At 36.7% G+C, this 21,185-nt stretch overlaps 1 protein-coding gene across 1 annotated transcript in view; it reads right to left on the bottom strand.

The window, feature by feature from the left end:
- lrba (LPS-responsive vesicle trafficking, beach and anchor containing) overlaps positions 1-21,185 on the bottom strand; it is a 341,818-nt gene that overhangs the window by 319,634 nt on the left and 999 nt on the right. The window contains exons 2-4 of the mRNA XM_002933499.5: positions 5,583-5,814; positions 4,913-5,013; positions 1,238-1,333 (exon numbers count right to left, since the gene is read on the bottom strand). Coding sequence (XP_002933545.3) covers positions 1,238-1,333; positions 4,913-5,013; positions 5,583-5,814 — 429 coding nt within the window. The remainder of the gene's footprint in view (positions 1-1,237; positions 1,334-4,912; positions 5,014-5,582; positions 5,815-21,185) is intronic.

The following is a 21,185-nucleotide window of genomic DNA, read 5'->3' as shown; positions in this document are numbered from 1 at the left end:
GAGTCCTGTATGAGCTACTCCTATTGCCTACCTTCTACTTGTGCTTCAGGCTAATAGATAAGGATGAGTTTATTATTTACTAAAAGGATTTCAGGTTTTTTACCCAATATGTTCCTTTTGTAGCACAGGAAGCAAAGTCCAAGTCCACTGTTTGAATGATCACATGCCATAAAACAGAGGCAAGCACACTGACATTTCAAGGGGAATTAAATCCCTTCCTTTAATATTTTTTATTGGAACCTATACAATATAAACACTGTGTGCCATGAACAACATTTTAGAGGGCCTCCAAGGAAGTGAGGCGAGAGCCCCCAAAACGTTGTGCATGCCACTGTTTGCACTGTATACCTACCAAGGATGTATTTACCCAAGTTTTTGATGAGATTCACATGGAATCCAAAGTTGTAATTTTAGGTATATGGGCACAGCAAAAAAAATAGATAAACAGCCCAACCCACAAAACACACTTTGGCCAAAAGCTCCAGAATCTCCGGTTGTACCATTTGACTTAGACCAGAGACACAAGAGAAGTATAAATCTCTTCTGGCGGTGGCGACTACTCTCCTCTGAGTGGTTTCCTACCAGCATTGTAGTAAATTGCAGCAGGAAAGTATGTGTCGCTTCAGCTTTCTGAAGTTGCCCAAAGTTGCCTGACTTCAGATAGCCGAAGCTACGTGTCTTCCAACCAGCGATTTACATTATCGTTTTACATTTGACCTCTAGGAAAGCATCAAAGGAGATTAGTCACCACCGCTAGAGGGGATGGTGCCTGATTTCAATTTGGGCTTAACATTTCTGATAATCTTAAAAATGACACCTTTATAGGACCTCCCCTTAGATCCTCTCTAGTCGGTGTTACTGGCAGGCATATACTAATGGCCATGCATTAATGAAAAGTAGCATGTAAGAAGCTAACAAAACCTCTGCATTAAAACAAGAAAACACAGACTGCAGTTGCATGTCAGAACCTTGCTGCTGATTAGCAGCTATCCCATAGTACAAAGTGGTGGAGCTGAGGGACCCCTGAACAGCCTGGGAAAGCAGCCAGCAAGAAGTCAAACAGCTGACTTGGGCTAGTAAGACTGTGGGGATAATTGGCATGAAAACAATACAAAATGCAACTGTTAAAAGCACTTTATAACACATTGGCAAACATTTTGCCTAACATAATATGTCCAATTTAAAAACAGCAGATTATTGTTGTACTTTAACTGATATTATTGCTTTGGTTACTTACTGCAGCACTTTTCCCTGGAAAGTTAAAAAAGGCATCAGGACCATATTTCTGAGGCATGTGCTTTAAGACTGACAGCAATTTTGCTGCTTGAGGAGGCTAAAAGAAACACAGGTGAAGGAGTAAAGCATGAAAAGCTAATAATAAAGGCAAGAAACATTGCAGCACATTTAAAGGCATACAAAATATCTGCATGACAAATAAGTTAAAAGTCATTGATATTAACCAGCACTCAGTTTGTACTGGATGTTTTTTTTTTTCCAATTATTATTTTCTTATTGGTGCAACAAATTAAGTTATAACTCGAAAATGATCCATCGACCTTACATTTCATTCCTAATGCAAAGCACCTACCCATGTCACTACAGCACTGGAAACTGCTGGAAGTAGCCAGTTACAGCAGGCAAAATCTTAACATAATCACAAGTGAATGCAGCAAAAGTAGACAGAGGTTCACAGGCTAAAGTCACAGCAGGTTTGTCATCTTCTAAGCACTGTGACATTTCTACAGGAAGGTAGGGGTAACAGAGCATAACAGAGTATGGGTTTTGGCCTTCAATCAACTAATTATCCAGAAAGAATGCTTAATGCTGACAAATGTTGTTATGTGGCACCACTGTACATAATCCATGTGCTGCTGGTATGTAAGTAGTGATGAGCAGTCATAGATTTGCAGCAAAATTATGCATTTTGCCATCAGCAGACTGCAACAAATTTGCCAAAACAAAACACCCATTGACTTAAAAAAAAAAAAAAAAAAAAAAAAAGTTGCGCGGTAGGAGTGAGAAAAAACACCCATTGACTTTAATGTATTTGGAGTGAGGAAAAAAGTCCTGTACGTATTTTGGGAATTTTCACAGTTTCGTGAATTTGTTAGCAGTTGCACAATTTTTTGCCGAACCGAACTAGGACAGATTCACTCATCACTACTGGTAAGTAGAGTAGATTCTGAAAGGCTGACGGGTTTGAAAATCCTGTTGGACAAAGACTGCACTGGTCAAATATGTAGATGGACAAACTGGGCAGATCTTTGAGTGTTTGAGACTCAAAGGGGCACATTTACTAACCCACGAACGGGTCGAAATGAGTCCGATTGCGTTTTTTTCGTAATGATCGGTATTTTGCGAATTTTTCGTATTTTTTGCGATTTTTTCGGCTTCTTTACGAATTTTTCGTTACCAATACGATTTTTGCGTAAAAAGTAAAAAGTTGCGTAAAATCTGGCGATTTTTCGTAGCGTTAAAACTTACGCGAAACTTTGCACCATTTCAGTTTTAACGCTACGAAAAAGGCGCAACTTTTCGCGTAAGTTTTAACGCTACGCAAAAAGCGCAACTTTTTACGCAACTTTCGTAATGGCTACGAAAAACTTGCGTTTTTATGCAAAAATCGTATTGGTAACGAAAAATTCGTAAAGAAGCCGAAAAAATCGCAACAAATACGAAAAAGTCGCAAAATGTTCGTTTTCAAGTCGGAACTTTTCCAATTCGGGTCGGATTCGTGGGTTAGTAAATCAGCCCCAAAGTCACCACAAAACATAATTCTTAGCATTCTAACATTCATTACAAATTTGAAATGGTTTTTGAGTTATTTGCATGTATAATTGTCTGTTCTTTTCTATTCTCTGCTCTGGTGGCTCAGACTGTTAAAACAATGTAACACAAGGCAGCAGACTGACATACCAGCCTGGCTGGAGGAGACTGACCTTTGCAACATTGTTTAAAAAGTAACAACCAGGAGTTCAGCAAATGTTGCTTTCAATAGCAATTACATTTAAAAGTAACGTTTGAATCACTAAACATTTTTAAAGAATTGATATTGTAAAGTTGCTTAGAATTATGGTTTCTTTTATTATTTTGAGGGTTGACATGTACTCTAACAATAATGATATAATCACTGAAAAGGCTGAATGCTCCCAGATTAATGACCAACCTCCTAAAGCTACAGCCGGGACTTGGGGGCTTAGTTCTAAAAATTTATTAGACAATACAAACCCTTTTGGGGCTGCCTTTAGCATAATGTCTACTACATATACTGGAAATGTCAGTAAGAATGTAAGTCAACAGAAAATAAATAATGAGCATTGCATTAACCCCAGACAAGCAAGTAAGATCACTGCGGAAAGGGGATTCAGTCCACTGTGTTAACCACAGATATGCCAGTTAGACTACAGCAGAAACATATTCAGAGAACTAAAATAACACTAGACACGGCAGTATGGTCACTGTGCAAAATGGTTATAAGCAGTTTAACATTTACACTACTACACATTGCAACAAGATTCTCCTTCATGCACTTCCACTCAACGCCCGGCCCTGTACAAAAAAGGGGTATACACATGGCACCTAAGGTCTGCTTCACCGTAGGATTCTAATTCATTTTGATCAATGCATGCACCTTTCTATATTTAAAAAAAAATTATACGTATGCACACATAAAACATATACAGAAATGGTTCAACTCTTTAAATTCACATATTTGCATGTGTATCTTTGGGCAGGTGTGAGTTTAGTATAGATTGCAGCAGCCATACTAGTGCTACACATATTTCAACCAAGACATATCTTATTCAGTAACAGTAATTTCCTATTTAACACAATTGTGCCTAGATATTAGAGCATTTGCTTAATGGCAAAATTGTAAACATTTATTCAAATAAAATATTTATCTGAAAGCAATTTACTGCTTTTCAAATGCCATCTAATACAAAAGGTGCTGTATGTTTTTTTATGCTACTACTGAAAATCTCAAGAGACAATAATTGGAAATCAGAACCAGTCAGAGCTCGATAAGGTAAGATCTCCCATGTGATTTGTATGAAAACATCTGCTCTTTTCCTCTCCATTTAACAAGATGTTAAATAGGTATTTTTTCTCAGCATTTATTTAGATACAAAGGCATTATTTGCACTACTTATACTTGGTGGTGAAAGAAATTACAAATACTTATCTGTGGCAAATAGGAACAAAAAAAAACTTTCCCCTTTTCCTTTACTAGTGCAAATTTACCCAAGTTTTTGCATTACAAAAATGTATTATGTATATGTATTAAGACAAATTCTGAATATTTCAAATTCAGATATATTTTAATATTAACACTGCATAAAGGTTTACACCAGGCCCCTACTAATATGTGCTGTGATCAGCATAGTGTAAAATGCAAATGCCCAATAACTACAAAACCCACAGCCCCACAAAAATCATGCACCCAAATAATTAACAGTACAGATGCAGAATGTAACCATATTAGGTTAGCTTATCTTAACCATGTACAGACAAAATGGAAACAAAAGAATAACACTCTTTAAAATACAACCCCATACGGAAAAGGAATTCCACATCTAATCAATTAACTAAGAGGTCAACAAAGAACATATTTTCTGATGCAGTTAACATATTTTCCAATAACTAGCTGTTGAAGTTCTATACCTGAGAGAAGCTGAACACAAAGTTTAGTATTAAAAAAAATAAAAATAAAAAAGACCAGTTTTGAATGGCAACCTACACAATCCTATTGGGCTTACTTGAGGGTTATTTTTCCAGCTAATAAAAATGTAAACATTATTAGTAAAAACCCGAGGTCCCACGCATTTTGGATAACTGATGTTGTTATATTATTTTTTTTTCTTTTACTGTAAATTACCGATTCTAAACTATGCTAAAGTAAATAGCCACTTACCCACTGTCCTTTTTCTCCTCGAAGCTTGCTGAAAAAAAGTTTAAGTTCTCGAACTGTGATGCTGTAGCTGGCCAAAATTCCCAGCATTTCCACCAAGAGATCTGTAAAGAAAAATATATTGCTTTAAAAACATAAAAGGCCCTGTCTATAGCTTTCTATGTTGCCTTTCTGAAATGATGCAATACCCAGAAAAAAATGCTTTGACAATTGCCCTTTGCATTTTATGTCAGCAGGATCATTAGAATATTAAACTCAAAGTCAAAAAGCATTCAGAAACCATTCAATCAGAAGTTAGGCAGCACAAACCAAAAGAGAACATTCCTGAGCAATCTCCACCTGACATTTCCAGTGTCTGCCACAGCCATCATATATCCTATTCATTAGAATAGGAAATTATGTCAGGTGGATTTTGTCGCATCTGTTGGCAATTGCCCCAACTGTGTCGTATGTTGGTGCTTCATGAATAAATAATAATAATTCCGAATTAAAACAATGGGCAAATAGTATGTTCAGCATAAGCCCTATTCATTAAACTAATGCTGAAAAAGTTGCTATACTACCCCTTTAAATTAACTATTTTTATATTGTATCCCTTTAAAAATTGTGGTGATTTCATGAATGTTATAGAGAAGAGTAAAAAGTCCCAATTAGAGCATAAACATTTAATTACCTGCAATCATGCTGTCAACTTTATCAATTCTTTTGAGGACATGTTCAACCAAACCAACTTCAGTGCAGATCAACAAATTACGAATGCTTTTCTTTAAGATTGCAGAGAAAATGCTCCATATTTCTGCCTGACACGTAACATCACATTTGTCCAGTAGTTCGATCATGCAGATTATGCTTTCTGCTTCTTGGATGATGAAATTCATCTCCAGATCAAACTGGCCTCCCACAAGCTATAAAAAGGTAACACAGCATCAATAAGAATTCACAAACATTGCAATGTAAAATAATTAAAATAATTAATTTATATGCATGTGAGCACAGCACAAAGCACTATATTTTGGTAATAATTTCCATCACTGATAGCGCAGCATGGTCTCTCTTACCTACATGCTCCTGCCACAGACCCCTTCAGGTTACATTCTTTGTTTTATTTTCCAAAAGTAAACCCCCACAATGGGCCAGATTCAATTTAATAAGAAAAAATGTTCTCCTAATTCAATTTCAAATCTTTCCCTAGACTCCCTAAGTATTTTTTTTTTCCATTATAAACAATGGTACAGGTATGGGACCGGTTATCCACAATTCTTGGGACCTATGGTTTTCCGTATAAGGGGTCTTTCCTTAATTTGGATCTCCATACCTTAAGTCTACAAAAAAAATAATTTAAACATTATATTAACCCAAAAGGATTGTTTTCCCTCCAATAAGGATTAATTATATCTTAGTTGGGAACAAGTACAAGGTACTGTTTTATTATTACAGAGAAAAAGGAAATCAGTTTTAAAAATTGGAATTATTCTGGATAATGGGTTTCCAGATAATGGATCCCATACCTGTATAAGTGTTTCTCATTAAATTGAATCTTGCCAATGTTAAGGTTGCCATACACAGGCAGATTTAAGCTGTTGATTCAGGCCCTTCAGACCAATTTGGCACTTTATTTGCCTGTGTATGAGACCACGCCTATGGGCCTACCAGCCAATATCTTATAATGTATGGCCATCTTAACACAATTTTTCAGGCAAAAGCAAACGCTAATTATTAACACAAAAGCGAACACTTATTTTCAGCACCCTTTTAATAGACCCAATTCTAGTATTTAACTACTGATACATCGATCACTCAGGAGGTAATTCAAAGGGGACTTAAAAATGTAAAAGGTAAACATAGGTCCGGGACCGGATGATTTTCACCCCAGGGTACTAAACGTGCTTAGCTCTGTGGTTGTCAAAATTCTTCATTTAATTTTTCAGGAATTATTGAGGTCTGTCATGGTGCTGAGAGACTGGAGAATTGCTATTGTTGTGCCACTATTCAAGAAAGGAAAGCTGAAAATTATAGGCCCGTTAGTCTGATATCAGTGGTAAGAAAGCGTTTTGAAGGGGTAATAAGGGATAATACTTGAATACATTGCAAATCACAATACTATGAGTTTGTGCCAGCATGGTTTTATCCTTAACAGATCTTGCCTCACTAAATTAAATTGCCTTTAATGAGGAAGTGAGCAGGAACCTCGACTATACCAAATGGTAGTGTGTTGTGAGGTATCCATAATCAAAAACGATCTGGGGATTTTTGTAGCTAAAAAGTTGTCTAATTCGAGGCAGTCTCAAGAGCTGTCTTGCATAAAAAAGGGTATTAACTTAAGGGACGAAAACATAATTTTGCCTCTTTATAGGTGTCTGGTAAGGCCTCACCTTGAGTATACAGTACAATTTTGGGCTCCAGTCCTTATTTGAGCTGGAGAAAGTGAAAGATGGGCAACTAAACTGGTTAACAGAATGGAAGATTTAGACTAAGAGGTTGGTTCAAGGTTGGGGTTGTTTTCTGAAAAAAAAGGCACTTGTGAGGGGACATGATTATTCTGTACAAGTACATAAGAGAGGGTTATAGACAGCTAGGGGGTGTTCCTTTTTCACATAAAAAAAAAAAAGATCAGAGTACCAGAAGCCACCCCTTTAGATCAGAGAAACAGAAGCAGCGTAGGTTGTTTTTCATGGTGAGGGCAGCGAGGTTGTGGAATTCCTATCCATGTGATGTTGTGAGTAGCTTGGATGATTTCTTGAACAAGCATAATATCCAAGGCTATTGTGATACTATACAGTTATATACAATTAGTATCGACATTGGTATATATAGTTTATATACAGTGGCTTGCCCCCCTTGAACTTTTCCACATTTTGTCACATTACAGCCACAAACATGAATCAATTTTATTGGAATTCCAACATTAAACCTATACTGTACAAAATATTACATAAGATGTGAAAAAAAGTTTCTTTTTTTCCCAACTGAAATTTAGCAATATTCAGCATCTCACTATACAAACACTATCACACCACCAATATTTAAAATATTCTAAAAAGAATTTTATCAGAGGTTATTTCCCTTACATTGGCCTTTTATTTGTATATCATTTTAAATGTTAACCAGAATTAATTCTCATCTATGCTGAGCATAACAGACAAAATATGCCATATACTGGAAAACTATATTAGAAAATAAATAAATACAATCATTTACTTTTAACCTGCAGAGACTCTGTTGGCACTGTATTTAATGGGTTTAAATATATACTAGGCTCCCTTGAATATACAATACCCCATTCGGCTTTTGATATTTTGAATCCCTGGAAAAGCGGCTTTGCCTCCTTTTTTCAGACTTCTACATGTGTATGCAACAAAACAATGACATCTTCTGGTTTATTTCACAAGATTTTTTTTATTGCTTCTACTCACGCTTACTTACAAACCATGTTGCAATGGATTCCAGAACTCACTAGGAAATACTGACTAAGCACAACACAAAATTAATGGGGGTCTGGTAAAAAAGTAGTATGCTAAGCTGAACATAAATAGGGGTGGTAGAGATACTGCAGCCAAAATAAGGATAATATTATAATGTGTGTGTATGAGAGATATATATAGATATAGATATAGATATATAGATATATAGATATAGATATATATATATATAGATATATATATATATATATATATAGATATATATATATATATATATATATATATATATATATATAGATATATATATACACACACATTTATATATACATGTAGGGACCCACATGGTTAATAGCCCCTATGTCTTTAAATCCCTACACTCTAGTTTCTAGGTAGATGCATATGTACAGTGGCTTGCAAAAGTATTCGGCCCCCTTGAACTTTTCCACATTTTGTCACATTACAGCCACAAACATGAATCAATTTTATTGGAATTCCACGTTCTTTGGACTTCATGGTGTTGTTGCTCCCAATATTCTCTTAGACAACCTCTGAGGCCGTCACAGAGCAGCTGTATTTGTACTGACATTAGATTACACACAGGTGCACTCTATTTAGTCATTAGCACTCATCAGGCAATGTCTATGGGCAACTGACTGCACTCAGACCAAAGGGGGCTGAATAATTACGCACACCCCACTTTGCAGTTATTTATTTGTAAAAAATTTATGATTTTCGTTCCACTTCTCACGTGTACACCACTTTGTATTGGTCTTTCACGTGGAATTCCAATAAAATTGATTCATGTTTGTGGCTGTAATGTGACAAAATGTGGAAAAGTTCAAGGGGGCCCGAATACTTTTGCAAGCCACTGTATGCAAGTGTATAGCTAGGTCTGTATAAAGTCTAAGTATATTCACTTGGGTTCGCTTGGAGGGGTTGAACTTGACGGACTTTGATCTCTTTTTCAACTTAACTGTGTAACTATTAAAGAAGAATGCAAGTTAAAATTTAAAAAGCATACTGCCCAATAGTCCTCCTATTGTTTAGTAAAAACGCCACACTTTTGGCTCACCTAATCAAATATTTACTCAGTCACACTTACTTCCCATTTTCTAGAACAGGCAGCCATCTCTAAAAAGGTATTCTCCCTTCCTTTCCCTCCTTGCTTCATACTGCAAATGTGTTTCAATCCCACCCCCCTCCCTCTGCCAGATCCGCTTCTGATTGGCTGGTGGGCATGTGTAGCTCAGAACAGGAGACAGGATCAAGTTACACACATGCTCAGAGAATAGGAAGGCTGCCGCTGGCAGCCTACAGGAAGGACAGAGAGATTTCAGTGATGTCACTGTAGTCTTCACACTGCTGTAGGCTGCCAGCACCATATCTCAGAGAAGCAAGCAGGGATCTGGGAATTTAGATATGCAGTAAGTACTTAAAAAGAATGCCTTTAGACTTACTTTTAATTTATATTAACTTATCATTGTCCTTTAAGGGATTAATGCTATAGATTAAAATGCCTGGAAAATCTGTTGAGCAGACTGTATAAACCTGCACAGACACAGCAGACATTTAGGGGCACATTCATCAAAGTACGATTGAGTCCGAATTAAAAAAAACTTGTATTTTTTTCTAAGCTTTAGAACTGGGCGTATTTTTTTTTTTGTTAATTTGAGCGACAAAATCGTATTTCTCGCAACGAGTAAGAAAGTTTCGGATTCATTCAAGCTTTGGTATTGTGACTTTCCTTGGGCCTGGTTGGAGCTGCAGAGTGCCATTGAGTCCTATGGGAGGCTTCCAAAATCATGCACTGAAGGTTCAAAGTCAAATGTTTTCACGCTATTTACGATCGTTCGGATACGAAAATTTTGTGACTATCAATATGAAAATTTCAGATCATAAAGTACGAAATTTTCATATTTAAACGGAAAGAATTTTTGTGACATTTGCGATCATCAGAAATGATCGGATTTCGTGATTTGGATTCGTACCTAATGGTACGAATTATCTAATCACCCAAAGCAACAGAAAGCCAAATACATATATAAAGTACCATGTGGCAAGAGATAAATGAGAAAGGAGCTCTATTCAAGTTTTTAAATGGGATAGATGGCAATGGTTGTGGTCAGTGTGAGAAAGCAGTAACTCGGATAAACAGAGGAGATGACCAGAACATATAGAGGGAACAAATGAACAGATGTATCGAGATGTGTAACTGCAAAAGGTTTTGAATTTTAGCAAAAGGCTTTGCATAACAGGGAGCCATAACAAAAATTTTAATAGAGGGGGAATTAGTTCTCTTGAGGAGAGGTGGATGACAGAAGCATAGTTTGAGATAGACTGAAGGGGAAAAAGTTTATCTGCAGAAGAGGATTTGTTAGCATAAGAAACAGAGAAGGATCAGTAAGTTATGATGAGTTTACATAAGGTTGTCTTGATAGTGTGTGCAGGTCAAATACAAGATTGTGTAGCAAATTATGGGCAAGAAGAAGGTTAATAATACAAGAAAAACAAGACTTTCCAGCTGTTTAGCAGACAAAGGGAAACAGGGTTGTTAGAATGGATGGGTCTGAAAACTTGGCACAGGCCAATTTGAATGAAGTGAAACAGGATTCAAGAGACTAGGGAAATAAAAATATTTATAGCAATTGGGGAGATGAGATTAAGAAAAATGTATTGTATGTGGTTGGAAAATGAAAAACAATATCTTTTGTGGAGAGTGTTGAAAGGAGCATGGTTTTGTTGATAAGGATAGTAAAGGCACATAGAATATAAAAAATAAGTGTTTCTGATTAAATTTGCTATTGTTTAAAAAAAGAGCATATAGCAAACTTATATGGACTGAGAGAGGGCAGATGTAAATGTCATTTATAGTACATAGTTATTGGATGGGATTTCTTCCATGTGTACAAGACAACAGGCAAGCTGTTTGCAACTTTAGTCAAGGGCAGGGCTTACGAGCGGGACTGCAATGGGTACACGTGTTGTAATGTTATTAAGTAAGTAGGATATCAATAATGCTGGAGAACCATACAGGCTGCATTTAGAGCAAAGCGTGGCATTATCGAAAATAAATAAATAAAAAAGGGAACTGTTTTTGTAACTGTTCTATTTAAGCACAAAGGAAACAACTGCCTGGTTTCTGAAATTGGCAAGTACATGATAATTCAGTTCCACCCTCAACAGACAAGAAAGTGGATAATAGAAATAGCTCATGTAGAAATCTTACAACTGAACAATAAGAAACTGTAAATAATTCTGGACCAGAACAAAGAGGCAAAAGCTAAAATTTCTTCTTTTACAAGTAGTGCTATTATATCATCTTCAAATCCCGACAAGTGTTTCCAGTTAGAGGAATGATCCATAAATACTATTAGCATAAATACCAGCCTTGCCCTTTGAAGGGACTTAATGTTTACATGTTGCATAAGTAGTTGACGCACTACCAAAATAATCAATAAGACCCACATTTCTGCCAAACCAAAATCTAAGGGCAGAAGAAACATGAGGCAATTAGTCGCCGCAACTTTTAAAAATAGTAGGTTGAGGTGATTAATCATGGTGATTTTCCCGCCATAGGGTACAAGAGTATAGGGTATAAATCAAAATAATTCGCTGTGCGTATTAGTCGCTGCAACTGTTTCAAAAGTTGTGGCAACTAATCTTCACATGTGTCTGCGCCCTAAATTGGAAGTGGTATAAAGAATGAACTAGAGCAGATATTTAGAAAAAAAACGAATTACTACTAGAAATATGTTGATATCTTCTAAAATCTCTCTATGCACACAATGTTTTGAAAAAAAAAGTAAAGAAATAATAAATGATTAATGATAAAAAAAAAACTATGACTAAATCCACAGGTGAATTCGGTGAACATGTTTGCTTTGGTTTGTACGTGCTAGATTTATATCATTTTATGTTGGGAAAGGAGGTACACATGAATTATGTTAAAATTGCTGTGCAGGTTAATACAAAAGCATAAATATGGTTACATGTTGAGTTTCAACAATACAAATTAATGTAGTGGTGCTGAATCAGCCTCCCACTGTTAACAACAACCAGTATTCCCAAGTAGCTAAAAGCCACCAGTCTGTCACTAGCACAACTGATTTTTAAACAGAAAATCTTTGCTAAGTGGCATTTACTAAATATTTTTATTCTTATACTTATTTTTCACTACAAGTTAAAAAGGCAGTGCTTTAAGTAGAATTGTTCAGGCAGAACTGGTAATAGTGCCATAAACACTACAATTTAAGACAGCATCATCTGAGTAATAGTTTGGTGGCTAAACCACAGAACCCTTTCCTCCCACATCATCTCTCAGTACTGGGGCCCCATATCAGGAGTACTCAATTTGATGGCTAAAGGCACACAGGATGGTTTCAATGTTCCAGAACCACTGCCTGAATGTGTGTTTATAGGCAGTACGGGACCAGTCTCAGTGCACACACATACACACAGTGCAGATTTCAGTGTGGAAAAGTTTGCATTTTCATGAAAAAATCCTCTTTATCCTCTCTCTGTGCACCGACAGGCTGTTCAGTTATCTTTTTACCCCTGGCTTTGTTGCTAAGGAACTATTTGAGCATGACTTGTGTTAACATTGAATTAAAACAAATGCTAAATAATATCTTAGATGCCCTGTACAAAAGTCTATTTTCACGGTGGGGGGGGGGGGGGGGGAAGAATCTCTAATGCCAAACTTCAATGAACTGTATCCAAAAAAGAATGAGCCTTGTCTCCTCTTACCTGGTTTACAAAACAAAAGCCACCTGTTTGTTCTCAAAACATCATAAATCAATTGCTAGACAAGCAGACAAATACTATTTAACAAGCAATAACAGAGAATACAAAGTAGTAATATTTTTGTAAAGCCTGGCCCAATTACATATTGATTAGAAAAGCTTTATAAAAGCCACACAGGCTTCACATACAGTTACTTTAGCAAGATGTGGTAGAACGCCTTTTCCGATTTAGCACAGAGTAAGTAAAGGAGGCAGTTCATGCAGCCCTCTTCAAATAAACAAGCATTATGTTCCAGATAGAACATAACGGACAGGCACAGAAAACTGCTGAAGGATTTTGGAGATAGATAAAAAGAGTTGTCACAAATAAAATGTCAAGCACATTCGTAGAGGCGCTGCATTAGGGGTGTTGTTCTCCTTCAAATTAACTATGCATATGATGTAGACCAGTGCTGTCCAACTGGCGGCCCGCGACCCCCCTCTGTGTGGCCCCCCACCTGTCTGGCTGCTTTGATGGCTTACCTTTGAGTAAGCTTTAAATGGTATCAGTACTGTGATTAACTGCCCCCCTGCATGGTTCTCACCTCAGATTCAGGCTGTAATCCCTCTGTATTGTTTAAAAATGTAATCCCCTGTGTTTTTCACACCTTTTAATACCTGCATTTTTCTCCCCCTGCAGTGTTCACACCTCAGGCTCAGACTGTAATCACTTCCATTGTTCACTTCTTCACACCTCAGACATTGTACTGTAGGCAGAGTATGGCACATACAGCCAGCATAGGGCAGGTAGAGTATGGCACACACAGCCAGCATAGGGCAGGTAGAGTATGGCACACACAGCCAGCATAGGGCAGGGAGGGTATGGCACACACAGGAAGGGTAGGGCAGGCAGAGTATGGCACACACAGTCAGGGTAGGGCAGGCAGAGTATGGCACACAGAGGCAGCATAGGGAAGGCAGAGTATGGCACACACAGGCAGGGTAGGACAGGCAGAGTATGGCACACACAGGCAGGGTAGGACAGGCAGAGTATGGCACACACAGACAGCATAGGACAGGCAGAGTGCTGCCTGTGTGTGCCATACTCTGCTTGCCCTATGCTGCTTGTGGGAGGTGAACCTGGCAGGGGTTTGTTGTGGGAGTTTGTTAGCAGTTGGAAATAGCCATTAAATGGTCCCAAAGGTGTGTAAATATGTACTGGGGGTTGCTCTGCTATCCACAGGGGAGGAGGAGGCATATGGAATTTAAGGGTATATCTTAATATGACATAATTCTTTCACATATGAATGATGGTTGATATCCCCACAGTAAGGACCAAGCATTTGGGATTTTGCTGTGCTACCACCATTGTGATAAAATAGGTGTGGTTTGAAGTGGGTGTGGTTTCAAAAGGGGGAGTGGTCAAAACTGGCTTCTATTAGCGGCCCTCCACCATGTATGCTAGAGAATTTCCGGCCCTCGGCACCGTAGAAGTTGGACAGCACTGATGTAGACAATGAAATTCTTCTGAGACAATCTGTAATTGATTTTTTTTTTAGCTTTTTGTTCAGTAACTCTACAGTTTGGAATTTCACCCGCCATCTGGTTGCTAGGGTCTTGGTTACCTTAGCAACCAGCCAGTAGTTTGAACGTGAGACAGGAATATCAATAGAAGGGGGTCTGAATAAAATGATAAGAAATAAAAAGTAACAATAACTAAATTGTAAGCTCACAGAGCAGCAGTTTTTTTAGCTGCCAGTGTCAGTGACCCCCATTTGAAAGCTAGAAAGATGTAGAAGAGGAAGGCAAATAGTTAAAAAACTACAGAAAATAACAAAGACCAATTGCAAAACTGCTAGGAATAGGGCATTCTATAATTTATTAATTGTTAGCTTAAAAGTGAACCCTTGCTTTAAATGAGTTTACAGCCCTTTTAGCATGAGCTCTGTAAATAGGGCTTGTGCCTTAAATGCTTTTTTGCCAATTACTTTAAGTCATAATTAAACAAGAAAATTAACTCAGTTCATTAAATAAAAGGAACGAAAGCATTTTCAACACAAGTTCTATTTATTATGCTAATTTTAAGATAAGGTCTTTTTTTAGTTGAATACTGTCATGTTACAATATGGTTAAGTGTAATGTATTTATGCAGCACATAGTTAATGGTGTTTTTCGGCACTTTGTTTGCACCTAATAATCAGAAAGAAATATATGATTTTCATCATTGTTTATTTATATAGCATCAGCAAATTACAAGTTGCAAGGACTGGAATTTTCATTAAGCAGGGCGCAATTGGGGAGGAGAATGTAGTTTTATTGTCTAGCATGGATGACATACAGGGAGGTATCAGGTGACTGAGAATGCGGGAAGATGAGATGATGGTGTCACCTGCTGACCTTGCGCTGGGTACCATAAAGAACAGAAACAAAAAATATGCAGCCTAAACTTGTGGCCAGATCAACTAATTAGAAGAATAAAAAATTAAGTTAAATATAAAAATATACATAAATTACAGGTATAGGTTCTGTTATCCAGAATGCTCGGGACCAAGGGTATTCCGGATAAGGGGTCTTTCTGTAATTTGGATCTCCGTGCCTTAAGTCTACTAAAAAAGTTAATAAAAGATTAAATTAAACCCAACAGGATTGTTTTGCATCCAATAAGGATTATTTATATATCTTAGTTGGGATCAATTACAAGGTACAGTACTGTTTTATTAATACAGAGAAAAAGAAAATCAGCTTTAAAATTCTGAATTAATTGATTAAAATGGAATCTATGGGAGATGGGCTTTCCGTAATTCAGAGCTTTCTGGATAACAAGTTTTTGGATAAGGGATCCCATACCTGTATAATTTAAATTAAACCTCTCTCTCTGTTTTTGTGTGTTCTCAATGAAACCTGGGATGTTCCCGGACATCTGTTGGGATATTTTAGTGACTTATGGATACAATATTATATAAAGAATGGGAAATTCCTGACCCATAAGATACAAAATAAACACAAAATCTTCACACCCATACATATAATTTCACAGATAAAGATATATAAAAAGTGTGGGAGAGTAAATGCATTATTAATATAGACAAAGCAAAAATGCTGATCTGCATTTAATTTTGCTTCTGGGCAGTATACATCTCAGCATGTGCATAAGAAATAGAACTTTTGTTGAAAATGTATTTTGCCTTTTACTTTAAGGGAAATTAAAAATCTTAAAAATATTATGGCTAGCCCCATAATGTGTGGATTAGTACTTTGTTTTACTAGCTACTCCTGAAAAAATTACTTGCTAAAGCCAGAAAGTTGGAGAGGAAGCTGAAAAGTAAAACTGTTTCAATTTCCTGTTAAGTGCAAGAAATAACGAAAAAAACAATTCATTGAACTCAAATGTAAAAAAAGGGTATACTTTCCATTTAACTATAATCCACCCAAACTTACTAACAGGCAGTGCTGTATACATTACTAATGGAGTAATGGAAAAGCAAAAAGGAATATTATTGACTGAACAACTGCACTCCAGTTCATTCCCTATTGCTTATCCAACCCTGACACTGGTCACTGCCAGCTGTAAGAAGTTTGGGCAGTTCATATATAATAATATATAATTACTATAGTAATCATATTTAAAAGAGTATTAGTGAAGCTAAATATATATTGCAGGTAAGCTGAACAAGATTCTTCACTACATCTAGAACAGATGCAATACCTCCCTGCTCAGGTTTAAGATCTGGACTGAAAGGCAAATTATTATTTTTTTTTTTCGAAGGAGGGCAGTTAAAAAGAAAAAATGAGCATTGTTTGGGCCCAACAGTAAAGTATATTTTCTCCAAGGTAAACTAAAATTTTCCACCAGGAAAGGGCAAAAAAAGAAAAAAAAAAAAAAAAAAAAAAAGAAAATCAGCTGCTACACTGTACACTGCTTAAGTAACCTTCTAATTGAGATCACTTTATGAATAGCATGCCAAGGTCTAGCAAATAGTGCATCTGTCACCTGAAACAGATCAGTTACCATACCAGCTCTAAGCACAAAGTATGGTTATCTCTCTCCAAGGTATGGTTTCTGGTTTCACTGGGCAGGGCTGCTAGGCACAGCTCTTTTAATAATACATAGTGAAGGTAGTATTCAGAATATTCTTTTATTCCCCTTCTAAATATTGTAAAAATTGATGTCAGTTTTTATTTAATCACACAATTGGAGGATGCGCAAAGCCGGAGGAACTGCATGCTGCAAGATACAGTCATCTATTTAGTTGAAAATTGCTGAAAATGCTAATGAAATAAATATAATGAATATTGCAAAAACTGCTTTCATAATCATGTGTTAAACAACAGATACATAACTTGTTTAAAAAAATGGAAAAATTAAAACTTTACTGCACAAGGTTGGTTCTGGCTTATCCAGTATTTACAGTTTTAAACACATTAGGCCATAATAATATGCCACTTTTTTCCCCAAATTCTCTTTATTAAAGTTTTGCAATACAAATTATAAGAATATCTGTGTGAATTGCACATCTTCCTGTGGCAGTCTTCATCTGCTACTTTTTTAAAAGGTACAGACATGTTGCCACATTAATATATATAATATGACAACAAGTGCTTATTACTTGTAACTAAGTGGCATGGGTACACTGTCAGAGAAGCCACTAGTGAAGTGGCCAACTAGGAGATGCATTTGACATACTGCCCCTGGGGAAAACACCCCAGCAACACTGGGAGATTACAAGTGCATGGGGAATTCTGACATATAAGTGAAGCTGACAGAACATGCACTGCTCACAAAGCCTAGGCCAAGTAGTACACTAATGTTGTGCCTTTCGGTGCACACAGTGGAAAAACGTGCACTGACCTTTTTCTCTGCCTGTTTCTTCTGTATGAAATTGGCCTAAAGACATGTTTGAAAATCTAAGCAATAGCCCAAACCTGAAGCCAGTTTCTTGCTATAGTTATCTTACATGAATAGGGCTATGCACAAATGCATTAACATTTAACACTACCTTTGGCACACAGTCTAATAATCACTTAGTTACTGATTTTTTTCTTCCTTTAAAAGAGAAATTTTACTGACACCAGAAATTAAACCTTTGCATGACCTTCATTTTTGCCATAAAAGTATTTGCCTAATGCTTTTATATTACCCGTCTGATCCCCCATGTTCCCCTATAATGGAGCTGCCATATTTGTCCAGCAGGAGGCAGTTAGCATTGGAAGCTATAACTGACAGGCTGAATAGGGACAGTCAGGTTGGCAAAAAACAGTCAGGTTTAGGAACTTCAAGTAACAATTATTTACAAAAGCAAATCTCTCAGCGAAAATCAATCAACATGACCTATAGGCAACTTTTTATGTACATTCATATTTTGAGGAGCCGTTTTTTAGTGTCAGTATCACTTTAAAGAACATTTCAAGATATGTCTAAGAAGGACTCTCTCTAATGTTTTGTGCCATTAGCCTTATGTCACAAGACCATAAAGGAATACCACAAAGTATTTCTGCAAAAAAATTATTTACAAGGTTCTATAGATGGGAGTTTTAAAAATCAGTTAAAGATACTCAGATATGACACTTTCTTTAGGCCATACGATTCTAAATCTGACCATATCCATACATCATAAGATACAAGGTTTGTACAATTTTTGGGATGTGTCTCAGGAAGAGCAGATTGGACTTCATGCACCATTAATATCAACCGTTTGGTTATTTGGTGTGTTTGGTTGTTTTCCCAGCAGTGATTCTCAATAACCTCTATGAAGTGGAATTTGGCGACCATACATGGGTTAAGAAACGCCACATTGCTTTGCCTAAAATGAGGACTGCAAACATATTTTTTTACTTATGAAATGAGCAAATGTGGCGAATTATATCTCCCTATAGGACTTTACAAAGATCAATAATGAACATTTGACCCAATAAGGAAGTAAAATAAAATATATATCTCCCTTATGCAACTAATAATATGGCCACATCTTTAAATACTATTTATATATACACACAATAATTCCTAAAGGCCTTTGAGAGCCCATAGTAACAAGAACTAGATGGACACAGTGCCAAATAGTACAGAGGTTGTATATGCCTATGACGGAAATAACAAAGGCCTAATTGAAATTTTCCAAACTGGAGGAACCACTAGGCCTGGGTTTGTGGGAGATTCCTGTATTCTGAGCAAGTGATAGCAGGACAAGCCCTTTATTGTGGAAGTGCAACTCTTTTTTTATAGTTTCGTGATAACATTCACAACATATTGCACATATTTTTCATAACAGATAGTCAGTCTCCTTGAATGTAGCTTAAGGACAGGTATTATGCTGTCCCTTTTCCTTCCCCTCTCCATGTAAGGGTAAGATAACTTGTATCTTCTACTCTGTAACTTTTTTCTATTACAATGTATGCAATTTGTAACTTTCCAAGCTGCAGCTTAAACTGTAATTATCTTACTGGTTATGACTAGCAATGTTTTTGCTCTTGACTACTGTGGTTCCTTTTTGCAAATAATTCTGTATTATATTATTTTTTGTGTTTTGTCTTTTTTCATTTGATATTTCATTCCACCATGTACTAAGGAGACACAAACTTTGGACTTTAGATGCAATTGTGATGAATGACGTTTAATGATTTTCACCCATTAACAAATAGGTTTTTTCTTGCATTCTCCTTGTTAATTAAGCAAATTATGTGTCTTCATATAGTTGTTGCTTTGATTGGTCTGTATGCTTGACAAAGTGGTTCTTTGCCCCGAAAACATTGCACTTCTGCAATAAAATTTGCAAGGGCTTGCCCTGCTATCACTTGCTCCGAGTTCCAGAGCTTTTTTCTTGTTCACTTGTTGATTGGGAGGGTGCTGATCCCTCCAGCACTGTGCACCAAGCTCTCTACTACTGGAGCGCCAGGGTGGGTGAGTGAGGTCCTTTCCTCTTACTAGATTCCTGTATTCTGCCAGGCCAGTGTCATCCTGGAAGGCTTTGTTTCTTTTGATGTTTGGTTTTATAAAACTCCCACACCTGCCATATATTTATCAGAAAAAAAAACATGGAAAGAAGACAAAGCAGATAGCCTCATGCTTTGGTCAACCAAAGAATTGCAGGCAACACAACTGTAACGGAACACACTTTATAACCAAGTAGCCAATTGTGACTGTGGCATCAGCAGAAGTAACCTGACTGGTAACCTGTTAGTGCATCCATGCATTTTAGGAAACAATCACCAACACTAAACTTCACATGAAATAACATATTCCATATAGACTGATAGCTGAAAGTACACCATATCAAAGATAAATGAGTAACATTTTCCTTGACTCAACAGCCTCTTTGATTGATAAAAGGCCATCAGGCTCAGATTTGCAGTCTAGATCAATTTATTATGTCAGTTAGGGGAACATTTGCAGTCAGATAATTAGTTACTGACAAGAGAGCAAGTTTATAATAAAAATACTTTGTTAATTCTAGGGTCTTTGCAGAATATTTATAGCAAGCCAGAGAAAGGTAGGCGCTAAATGCACAGAAAGTCTTAATGTCCTATATAATATATATATATTTATAATGGGTGAGAGCAGAGGACCTCTTGTTTCTGCCAATATGAATTTTATGAACATTACACCCCTGCCTAATGGTCTAAAATGTAGTGGTGAACACAGCTTTCCCTTGCCTGCCACAGAGAAAGAAAGGCACTCTTCTGAAAAAAGGAAGGACATTGTATCTACACTATATGTGTCCCAATGGACTGTTGAAATTAAACAACTCTAAGCAATGCCAATAGCTTTGAGGATGTTAAATCTCTTTCCTGATGTATGTTTCCTACAAATTGAGCCTGCAACAGTGAATCAGAGTCAAAAAGGAGTAAAAAAAAAAAAATGGTGGATGCCATGCAATAAAGCAGTTACTCTAGTTAGCATAAAAGTGCACCAAAACAGTAAGAGCAAGACAAGGTACAATAGGAGCAGAGGATGGAGGTATTGTGTTGCCTATGATCTCTATCATATACAAAACAAATAGTGTGCTTTGATAATAAGTACACAAAATAAATTGCAATAAAACAGGTTATACAGGGCTAGGGTGATTAAACCTGTTTGTAGCCCTTTAACTACTGCTGAATTACAGTTCTTATTATGCCCCACAAAAATAGATGCTACAGATG

Source organism: Xenopus tropicalis, chromosome 1 (assembly GCF_000004195.4).
Source record: "Xenopus tropicalis strain Nigerian chromosome 1, UCB_Xtro_10.0, whole genome shotgun sequence".
Classification (NCBI taxonomy): Eukaryota; Metazoa; Chordata; class Amphibia; order Anura; family Pipidae; genus Xenopus; species Xenopus tropicalis.
The sequence above is the reverse complement of the archived record's forward strand: the minus strand, read 5'-3'. Positions and strand labels throughout refer to the sequence as shown.